Raw genomic sequence first — 10,893 nt, forward strand, 5'->3', positions numbered from 1 at the left:
ATATGAGCTACCAACCATCTAACTATCTAATCGAGTCCACTTAGTTTACTATATTTTTTCTAATCGTGATTCTAGAGGTAGTAAATCAAGTATAAATTAAACTCAATTTTTTTGTTTTGATAGAAATAGACTTTATTTCATTCAATGAAACTGAAGTTACAGCTATAACTTATCAATAGAAGAAAAAAATTTAGACTACAAGCCAAACTACTCATCTGTTTTGAGATTCTCCTGTACACAAATTTCTTTGTGACGGATATTATCTTAACTTCCATAAACTCTCTCCTGACATCTAAGAGAAAAACGTTCTGTAAAACCAAAGCTACAACCACCCTCCGTCCTCCAAAAGAAGAGAATTAAACTCAATCTAAAGCGTCAAAACAAACAACTATATTAATATGCATCTAAGATCATGAAAATATAATTTAAGGACCGGATTTATATATATATATATATATATATATATATATATAATCTTAAATTAGACTTAAAAAATAATTTTTTTAGCAGTTGATTCTTTTAAGTTATTATTTATATATATAATCCAAATTAGCCCACGCATGTTCAAATATTTTTACTTAGAAAGTGCATAAAATCCAAGAAAACTCATACAATAAAAAAGAATCTTATTCATATTCATATCAAAATCTAAAATACATATATAAAAAAATCATGTTTCATATTCTTTTTTTATTTATATTTTCTTTGACAAAACCCTTGGGGCGACCAATGCCCACGGATCTATGCATATTCGTCTAGGAGTGCACATTAACCTTACGGTTGCAATTCACATGAGCCATGCATGCAATTCACAGTTCCTTTTTGATCCCTTCCGACGAATTAAAATGTATGGTTGACATGTATTTACCCTTAAAACCACCGCAAACCTCTCTGTCTTTTCCACTAAAAATAGGAGAATTAACTGTACAAAATAAAAGAGGTCTCGACCAACCTCATTCTTGGTCTGTTCTTGTCATGATGTCCAGCGTCGGACGCTGATCATCATCATCTCACGAGCTTCAAGGAGATCTAGGTACGTAATCATCTTAATAGTACTAAATAATTAGCTAATTATTAATATATTATGATCTTTTTTTGTTTTGTAAATTCGATCTCAACTTGTTGGAAGGTTTATGCATTTTTAATTGCTTCCTGAAATGTGTCAGGCTGTTGCTCATTGCAGTTCATGGCTGATTAAGATCATTGTGTCCTGGTGATACCATCCTGCATTAAGGTACAGAGATTTACCTTTTTTTTCAATGTCTTTTAGTTTATGAAGATATTAACAATGTTGCTGCTCCTTAAATTGGTTCATCATGTGATGAATGTTACACCTTATATATGTTTTACTACTGCATATAATTCGAAGATCGATGCATCCTAGGATATTTTATTTGGTAAATGAAGGAATAATATCATGAATCCAATATCAGCTTTCATATGTGTTTTGAACAATTTCATGACGCATGGTATTGTTGATGTTGTATTTCGCGGCCTGGGCAACTCCATGCAGTTGAGCTCGGAATTGGTTCCTCTTGAGATAGAGAATGGGGGACTAGGGGGCCGTGGTACTTCCGATGCTTAAGTTAGTTTCAATGAAGGAAAGAAAGAGAGAAATAATCAATCAAGGAAGATTATTGTTCTAGAAAGAGAGAAATAATCAATCCTAGGATATAATGTTCTTTTGTTAAGATTATTTACTTGTGATCTGTGATAATGATCGACACTCTTATCATTCATTTACAGATTGTGGTAAGTGTTGTATGTGCAAAATTATGACTATATATACCTTCTTATACGACTAGTCGTGCACCCGCGCGATGTGTGATCGATTGTGGAATAATCTAAGTAAACATTGGCTTCTTCTATCACGAAAATTATATGTGTGATAGATTTTTTTTGATTGAAAAAAAAAAAAAAAGCATCTGAATGTGTTAAAGAGTGCTTCCAAACACTCCTAAAGAATGGGTGATGGAGTTTCAGCTGACATAATTTTAAATTTTGTGTCATAATTCGATAGCAAAATCTTTCTCAGCTCATGATTATATTGGAAACTCATTGACTTTGTAATGTAATTTGATATCTCAATCTTGTATGATGTTAGCTAAATTGATTTTGCATTTGTTAAGCTAAAAATTAGGAAGAGATGGCCAAGATTCAAATAAAAGATGGCCAAAAGCCTCCAAGTTCTGCTAGACCAGAAGTGGGAGAGATTGACACCAGGGCACCTTTCGAATCTGTCAAAGCTGCTGTCGGTCTATTTGGTGAAGTAGCAATCTGTAGGGAGCAACCTGTTGCCAAGAAGTCAAATCTTTCTTCAGGGGTACATACTATTAATTCTAGAGTAATGCTACATACAATCGTGAAATATGCAAGCACTGCATAATCGTTTTGAAAAAGAGTGGGGTTCACTATTAAAAAATTAGTTCTTTTTTCATGTGGTTTTGTATTTACTCACTTTTTTCTAAAGGGATTATGCGGCGTTTGCGCACTCCACGATTGCAAATATCATTTCTCTTAATTCTATTGCCCAAATTACATAAACTGGGAAAGAACATGACCAAGACTATTTGTTGTCTTTACCTGTGATGCAAATATAGTGTATGCAATACATAGCTTGTTCTTTGGAATATGTAAAGAAAAAAGTTGATTTTAAAGTTGCAATGCAAGAGTGACAATGGTGGTAAAGATGTGATCTTTTTCTTTCTCATTTCCCAGAGTGTTCTGGACAAGGAGACACAACTGCTATTGGCCCAGAAAGAACTGAACAAGATAGAGGAACAGCTAGAGAGTTCAGAGACTGCAAAAGCTCAGGCACTTTCAGAGCTTGAAAAGGCTAAGAAGACCCTGCAAGACTTAACCACCAAGCTCAAGACTGTAAGTGAGTCTAAGCAATCATTAAACGAAGCTGCAGAAGCTGTGAAGAACCAAACCAAGAAACTTGAAAGAGAAAAATCAAGAAATGCCAACGGACTTGAAGCTTGGAAACAAGAACTGGACCATGCCAGAAAGGAGTACCTGACCACCGTCACTGAACTTGATGCTGCAAAGCAAGAGCTCACCAAACTTCGGCAGGATTTTGATGCGGCCTTGGAAGTGAAATCGGTTGCATTCCAACAGGCAGCAGAAGCTCAGGATTCAGCATCTATCAACACAGAAAAGGTTAGAGAGCTTTCAGAGGAAATTGCAGACATGCAATTATCAATTGAACAACTACAGCTTGCCACTCTACAAGTCCGCCAAGAAGAGGCAATGATTGTGGCAGAAAGAGATGCATGCCTAAAACTGTACAAATCCACAAAGGAAGAAGCAGAGAAAAAGCTGCTCTCCATGAAAATAGAGGCTGATCCCGTATCTACTAGATATTTGAAGGCCAAGTATGCAGAAACAAGTGCTGACATTGAAGTCATGCAAAAGGAGATGAAGGCAGTTCATGCTTCTGAAATGAATGCTTCGAGAGCTGTAACCTTGGAGCTCAATGAAGCCACAAAGACACTGCAGGAAGTAGCTGAAGAAGAAAGGTCTCTTCGAAGCTTGGTGAGTTCCCTTAGTCTGGAACTGGAGGATGTGAAGAACAAGCGAGCGGAATTGAAGGATGACATGGCAATGGAATCCTTTGCGGCTAAGCTGAATACTGTAGTACAGAATAATAAGGCAGAAGCTGAAAATGCTAAACGGGAAGCAGAGAAGATGAAGAGAAAGGCTATTGAGCTTAAGCGAGAAGCTGAAGCCACTCGTATTGCATCAGAGGAAGCAGAGAGAAAGCTAGAACTTGCCCTCAAAGAGGCTGAGGAAGCAAAAGCAGCAGAGCTTAGAGCCCTTTACGAGATGAAGACTTCTTCTAAGAAACGGGATGGTCTTCCTTCTTTGAACTCGGAGACTTGTGCTGCCATCAAATTAACTTCGGAGGAGTTTGAGTCCTTTAGTAGAAAAGCCGAGGAATCTCGAAATATGGCTAAAAGAATAGAGGAAGCTGCCACGGCTCAGTTAGGATCAATCGATGTGAGTATAAGTCAAGCAAATAGAAAAGTGGAGGCAAATATGAAGGCAATCCAGGAAATCAAGGATGCAACCGAGATTGCTCTAATAAAAGCAGGGATGGTTGAGAGTGAACCCCAGAGGTGGAAACATGCAGAATCAAAGTGGCGATTTGCAGAAACAAAGTGGCGACATGCAGAATCAAAGTGGAATTTGAAGCTCCGGCAAAAATAAAGCATCTGGGAAGGCATCAGGATCATTTCATCATTTCCGCCGCTGCTCTAGGATCTTATAAGCAGTACCTGCTACTGCTAGGGAGACCGGGAAGTCCTTAGGGGAAACCTGTACTTTGGAAGGTCACATTTGCTCAATCTCAGTGATACTTTGCAGCATTAGAATATAAATTAGAACAACTGGAACTCCAGAACTTTGTTAGGATGCACTTGTAATTTAAGGAAGTCATCATGTCACTTCTTAAAAAAAAAACTATAAAGAAAAGAGCAAAATAGGTCACATTTTGCGATTTGATCTTCAAGAGTGATGTAAATGCTCTTAAATATTGATGGAAAAGCAGCTCACTTACCAGATAGCTTGGCCCCTGGTTCAGGCTTGTTTGCCATTCTATGGGAGTTTTCAACAGCCATACTTACTGGTAACCTCTGATTTTTATAATTGGCCAACACCAGATCACTCCATGGTCATATGCATTGGTAAGCAAATTGCCTTTTGACACAAACTTCACAGTTAAAAAATTAACAAAAACAAAAAAACAAAGATCCTCGGGAATGTTCCTCCAAAGGCTATTTAGCATTTAGCAAGCCCTGCCAAAAGATCCAACAGTCAACAGTCAACAGCCAAAAGCTCAAAGTGATTCCTGTCCTATTAACATTTTAATCTGTACAACTAAGCTCCTAAGCTAAGTTGAGTGAATTTAATAAGACCCACATAAGATGAATCTAAATATATTTAAATATTAAGATGAGTTTAGATATATTTATGAAAAGTTAAAAAATATTATAGATCCCGCGTGTAAAAAAATATTGAGCTGAAAAAAATTACGAGTCCTGATCTTAAATTGAATGATGTTTAATGATTTAAGAGTTGGATATTTGAATATTAGACTCAACTTAAAATTAAACTGAACTGAGTTGATCTCAGTATCTCCCAAGTTCCAGCCAATTTGCCAAGTTACAATTCTCTGCTTCAATACTACATGCAAGGCTGGAGGATGTTTAAAACTGATTATCCAGCCAATTTGTCAAGTTACATCATATTAGCTTTCCCTTGAATTCGTGTACGGAAAATGCAACTAACTACTATTACATGCACTAACATTGTACAAATATTATGGTGGGACCCGCACGGCCACATTTCTTCTCTAATAGCTACAATGAAGCGAAAGGGAATCCGAGTGTTTTTTCATGTCAGAGCAAATCATGCAAGAAATTCATCTGCATAACTTCAGTTATCTTCAATCTTTAGCCCATCTAGCGAGTCATGTATCCTGTTCCTATTCCCAAACTTGTGTAATTCAGATTGTATTGTTTTAGCAATCTCTGTTCCTTCTGCGGCAGGCTCAGGTAGATCCACATGGAAAGAACCTTGTTTTACGGGTTCAACAGGTTCACATGTCAAGGATTGCTGCTTGATGTAGTTGTAGAGCTGTTGATGAAATGGATGATCCAATGAATAACAATTTCCATAGCTATGTCGAGATGATCCAGAGCCGGAGCCTTCTCTTCTACAGAAATGTGGGAGAGAATCATAGTCCATTATCTACATGAAGCACAAAAGCCAACAATGTTAACCATCTGAAAGGACAGAACAGGAGACTAAGCATCATTCAGTAAGCTATCAAATGCAATCGTTATTCTGCATTCTTTATCTGTAGCCACAGCATTTTTCATCATCTTTTCAAAAAGTACTTAACATCAAAAGAGGAATACAAGATATTTCACTATTGACAGAAATGGATGAAGTGGCAATATCCCTGCCTGGGGTCTTTCACGATAGAAAATATCCCATCCCATTCCACGGACTTTATGATTGTTAGAATGATAGGAGTTTCCTTCCAGAAGTTTCAAGAACTTGTAACTGAGGCGTCCCCACCAGATGTCACTTCATGAGCTGTATCGTGTCACCACCTTTACTATATATTTGGAAGAGTGGAATGGAGAAATAATTCATCCCAATTCTCACATTTGCATATTCTAACATGGTATTGGAGCAAGATTCTGGGGTTCAAATTCTTGTTTATTCTGCTTGGATTATAGTTTATTCATCTCTGTTTTTCTCCCACTTTTTTCACTCCAGAGACTTTTTCCAGTCACCAAGAACAGCTCAAATAGAGCTTCATCAAGGCACTGACTGCGCGGGCTTAAGTGGTGCTTCCATGGAGAGGAGTTTAAACAATACAAACAGACGCCATCACTTGACAGTGTATAACACAGATTTTTAAGAGGAAAGAGCATTGACTACTGCAATCTAAAAAATAAATAGAACCAGTGGAAGTGTTAAAAGCTCTGTCCTTAGATAGATGGAAACAAGGAGAACTATATATAAGAATCGTTCAGATATCTAAATCACCTATTATAAAGAAGATTTTGGATAATGGGGCAGAATTCATAAATTGCTGAACATTCTGGAGCCAACTTACCTTTAAGAGCTCATCTCTCCCACACCCTGACAAGACCTGAACTTTTTTCCTTGTCCTCTCCTGCAAAAGAGGCTTGACAACCTGCTAACAGTTCATGTGTTAGCTTGTTTACATGTCAACAGGGTCATAGGTATACTGTTTTGCAGGAAAAATACAATATGTGGCCATTCAGTTCTGAATGAGCTTAAGATATATAAATAGCTGCTCAATTTGAAGCAATGCATAATGGAGAAACACAGGTGAAATAGTAAACCTGAATGCATAATCATAATGATCAATAATGTCGGGCATACCTTCCAACAAGCTGAAAAAACATAGGGGACATTTACAATGTAATATGCATTTGTCTTCTCTGGGTAGTTCAAGTCATCGATTGTTGAGATAATCGTTAATAACTGCATGAGCACACAAAGCCCAACTGAGGGAATGTTACATGGATATGTACAATAAAAATTTTAGCAGGAAATAAACACTGATAACTAGCTTTAGTTTTGCTGCTAAATGAGAAACATTGAAAGTACCAATATAAAGCTAAAATCTATGTTAAGAAACAAATATGGGAGTAATAAGGAGATTTAAAATGTTAAGCAAAACTTCAACAAAGGCAAGTTATACCTTTATCTGACTCAGTGCTGAAAGCTTCAGGCCAGTCATGTCCAAAACCTTCACACACGTGTTAATAGGCTGCCCATATTTTTTAGATGCAGAAGGCTACAAAAACAACAAAAGAAATTGTTCCTAAACAAATGTTCAACAAATTGGAAACTTTCAGCAACAGAGATCATTTCAAACAGATTGGAAACTTTAACACTCACCAAAATTACACGGTCCCGATATTCATTGATTTGAATGTGTGACTGCACATAGTAGTGGACCTGCAAAAGAAGAAGAGACACAAAAATCCTCGATTGAGATTAAGCAGTATAAAAGGTTGTTCCATCTTAGAATTTATGTCAATCAGACCCCAATAAAGAATTGTATCATAACAGTTGCTTTTGATAAGTTGGAATTATATCATAACACTTACAGATGCTTTATCAAATGTGCTCAGCCCGACGCCAATTGCAAAGACAGGCAGCCCCTGTAGAGGATGGCAAGAGTAACAAGTCAATACCACAGAGAGCAATGCAATTAAGATCGTTACTTAGAATAACGTGCTCCCCATCAAGCAACATATTACAGTATTGAATATGTAAGCACTGTCCTGATCAAAGGAAGTGCAGTCTACAAAGCTGCAAACAAAGCAAATTTTTGTGAAGAATGAGCACCTCCTTTGAGAAACCTGACACTCCTACCAGCTGTGAATCACGCACTGCTCTGTACAGCTCACTGGGAACGATGGGTTCCTGCATAAAGGAATGGCGTCCAAATCAGAAACACGAGAACTAATTGACCACTGCTATAATTATGGACATTGATGTTATTTCTGCTCATAATCACTAGAGCAACACAATCTATGACCAAAACATTGTTAATAGGCATGCCCTTACGAAGAAATCATGGTTGTCTTTAATGGGTTCCCAAGTCAATTGAGTTTCTGACAGAGTGTATGAAATATTGCTGCTCTGAGACTAAGAATATGACACCCTACCTGCTCTATATGATTTTCACCCATAACACAGAAAATTACTGACTATAATTTTCTAATACAACCAGCTCGTAAAGGCACTACAATGCCAACTAGCTTAAAGAATACAACAACTACACGTGGCATCTATAAATCTGTAACTATGAATTGGCCATATACATACTCCCACTAGATAATTACAAATATTTATTCCATACGGAATGACATATTTAGTTTGTGGATAATGGGAAAAATTACCAGAACTTGATATGCAAGGTAGATTGCATAATATAACTATCACTGAACTACAAAATACAAACTTTGTTACAACCTCATGCCTCAAACAAAAGGCCGAGAAGGGATCCTATCAGCCCATCTCTAGCTTGATGCCTCAATTCAAAGATTCAAAAAAATCCATTAATAACAATTAACATCTGAAAAATAATAAACTTAAAAAAGAATTGTGACGCCTGAGCAGACTACAAACTTACTGCTAAGATGTTGTCAATCTCATTTTGTACCCTCCAGTTTAAAGAATCCACCAACTGCAACATCATACAGGCATTGTGTACTTCATTAGTAAAAAAGGGAAATGAAAATTAAAATTTTACAATATAAAAACGTTACAACATGTTTCAACCACAGATGAATATCCAACCATTTTATGGGCTTTGGCAACATTCCACTCCCTTGCTTTTAGGAAACGAGCCACAGTTTCGGCTAAACATCCTTGATGAATATTCTGTAGATTAAGGAACAATTATTATTAAGCTCAAACGTCAATAGATTTGGAAAAGGTGCATGACATGTAGTGAGGCAGACTGCAACAATTTTTTCATTGGTAAACTATCTCCGACTTTCACCAATCACATTAAAAGAAAAAAGAAATAAATGGAAAGACATCTTCGTATTCATAGATAATTTCCAACGATATAAAAATTCAATAGAAAATCAGCAGTCCTAACCATTGAAGAGAAGTTACAATGACCTTGTGTGCAGAAGACATTGCAAATCATTATTCTTATTTAACCCTTCAAACTTGCCACACATTCTGGATCGTTAACCGATGGTTTCATGACTAAGGAAAGTACCAAAATCCATGGACACCCATGGTAGCCAAACCATTGAAGAGATTCCAGAGTGGAAGAAAAAAATTAAAGACTTCAACTGTCCACCAAGCAGACCTTATGCCTTAATGGTATCACCAAGTGTAATAACAAATTAATGGTTTAAATGTAACCTTTTAGTTGTAGTAATTCATGGTTTGACTCAGATGAGACCTGGTTTGAATCAAATCACATGCCAGTTTTACTACACAAAAGACCCGTAGCCACCCAGAAGACCCAGCGACCAGATCAGAGTATTCAATCAGGCAGCTAATAAAGATTTACAGGATTAAACTCTATTGCGAACAGAGAAGTCACCGTAACACAACAACAAATAATAAGGAACAAAAATCTTAACTTTAGAAACAGAGAAGAAAGACAGAAAGTAAAAAGAAGAATACTTCGAAGCTTTGTGACTCAGGTTGAAAGACAGATCAGATGCAGCATAAAAAAAAAAAAAAAAGGAAAAAGAATAGGAGAATAGTGAGAATGCAAAGTTGCAAACCTGAAATGTTCTCTTCAATGGCTCCTCAACTGCTATCATTAAAAAATAATAAGAAAAGAACAAAGAACAAAAAGCTAATAAAACATAAAAATTAAAGTTCAGAAAAAGCAGACCTTGATCCATTAATCCTAGGAGCTGCTTGATCGCTTCCTGAGAAACGATCCCCATTTATTCCTCTCTATTTTTCCCGAATGCACACCCACAAAATTCCCTACCTTCAAAGCACCTCTCCCTCCTTATGCTTTCGACTCTGTGTTTAACAGAGCTTGGTAAGTTTATAGAAAGACAAACACAACAAGAGTCAGCTCACACCATACTATAAACTCAATCAGAGAGAGAGAGAGAGAGAGAGAGAGAGAGAGAGAGAGGTCAGGAAAGGTGGGCCTACAACCCAGTCAACCCCATTTGCCAGTTTCCACGTAGAAATTTGTTTCTGTCGTCGTTTTTGCTCTGGTTAATGTCGCGTTTCACACCATAATATTACGCTCCAACATCCGTTAGATCTTCTTTCTGGGGATCCGAATTTTTATGATAAGTTAAAAACAAAAAAAAAAACAAAAAAGTCAGGGATTCGAATGTTATCACCACCGTCCCTCTCCTACAACTCCCGAAAAATCTGTACAACACACCCCAGACTAGTCCAGTTCAATTCACATGTTGTCTTTCAGACTATCGTTTGTTTTTATAATTATTTTTATTTTATCTCATTTTATTTTATTATTATAAATTTTTTAAATTTTTATATAAAATAAAATAAATAATTTAAATTTTAAAAATTTTTAAAAAATAATATTAAAAAAATATATTTTAATAATATTTTATTTAAATACCCCGTTGTTCTGCAATCTCCCTGCTATTTTATTCCAGAGTTATGTATTTGATAAATGTGTTTTTGTTTTAAAGAAAGTCTTGCGAGCACAAAAAAAAAAAAAAAAAAAAAAAAAAAGTTTCACACGTGTAAATTCACGTTTCATATAATACGTTACATAATAAAAAAAATAGCTATGTAATTTGATATATTATGTTAAATTATGTTAATTTGTGAGTTTATTTTTATAAAAAATTTTATATTTAAAGCATT

General features: G+C 36.1%; 2 protein-coding genes and 1 long non-coding RNA gene across 5 annotated transcripts; 1 reads left to right on the top strand and 2 right to left on the bottom strand.

The window, feature by feature from the left end:
- Positions 1–955: 955 nt before the first annotated feature.
- Positions 956–4,620, top strand: LOC121266912 (WEB family protein At1g12150). The gene is made up of 4 exons (XM_041170763.1): positions 956–1,033; positions 1,167–1,234; positions 2,130–2,323; positions 2,719–4,620. Exons 3-4 carry the CDS (start codon positions 2,147–2,149, stop codon positions 4,210–4,212), a joined length of 1,671 nt encoding a protein of 556 aa, XP_041026697.1. The 5' UTR covers positions 956–1,033; positions 1,167–1,234; positions 2,130–2,146; the 3' UTR covers positions 4,213–4,620.
- Positions 2,437–4,677, bottom strand: LOC121266913. Of its 2 annotated transcripts, none has more exons than XR_005940939.1 (4): positions 4,562–4,677; positions 4,281–4,448; positions 3,019–3,145; positions 2,437–2,855 (listed from the first exon to the last, which is right to left on the bottom strand). It is a non-coding gene; the product is annotated as an uncharacterized LOC121266913 (long non-coding RNA). The 2 variants fall into 2 exon arrangements; XR_005940938.1 differs by having other exon boundaries at positions 4,281–4,451; positions 4,562–4,621.
- A 548-nt stretch (positions 4,678–5,225) lies between these two features.
- LOC121268134 (phosphatidylinositol/phosphatidylcholine transfer protein SFH2-like) lies at positions 5,226–10,231 on the bottom strand. Of its 2 annotated transcripts, XM_041172263.1 has the most exons (11): positions 9,926–10,231; positions 9,813–9,841; positions 8,860–8,943; positions 8,693–8,746; positions 7,903–7,980; positions 7,662–7,715; positions 7,450–7,509; positions 7,250–7,345; positions 6,928–7,029; positions 6,635–6,715; positions 5,226–5,754 (listed from the first exon to the last, which is right to left on the bottom strand). In XM_041172263.1, the coding sequence occupies exons 1-11, from the start codon at positions 9,978–9,980 to the stop codon at positions 5,440–5,442; spliced, it is 1,008 nt and encodes a 335-aa protein (XP_041028197.1). In that variant the 5' UTR covers positions 9,981–10,231; the 3' UTR covers positions 5,226–5,439. The 2 variants fall into 2 exon arrangements, with proteins under 2 accessions (XP_041028197.1, XP_041028198.1); XM_041172264.1 differs by lacking the exon at positions 9,813–9,841 and having other exon boundaries at positions 9,926–10,230.
- Positions 10,232–10,893: the final 662 nt, after the last annotated feature.

The sequence above is a fragment of the Juglans microcarpa x Juglans regia genome, chromosome 5S (assembly GCF_004785595.1).
Source record: "Juglans microcarpa x Juglans regia isolate MS1-56 chromosome 5S, Jm3101_v1.0, whole genome shotgun sequence".
Lineage (NCBI taxonomy): Eukaryota > Viridiplantae > Streptophyta > Magnoliopsida > Fagales > Juglandaceae > Juglans > Juglans microcarpa x Juglans regia.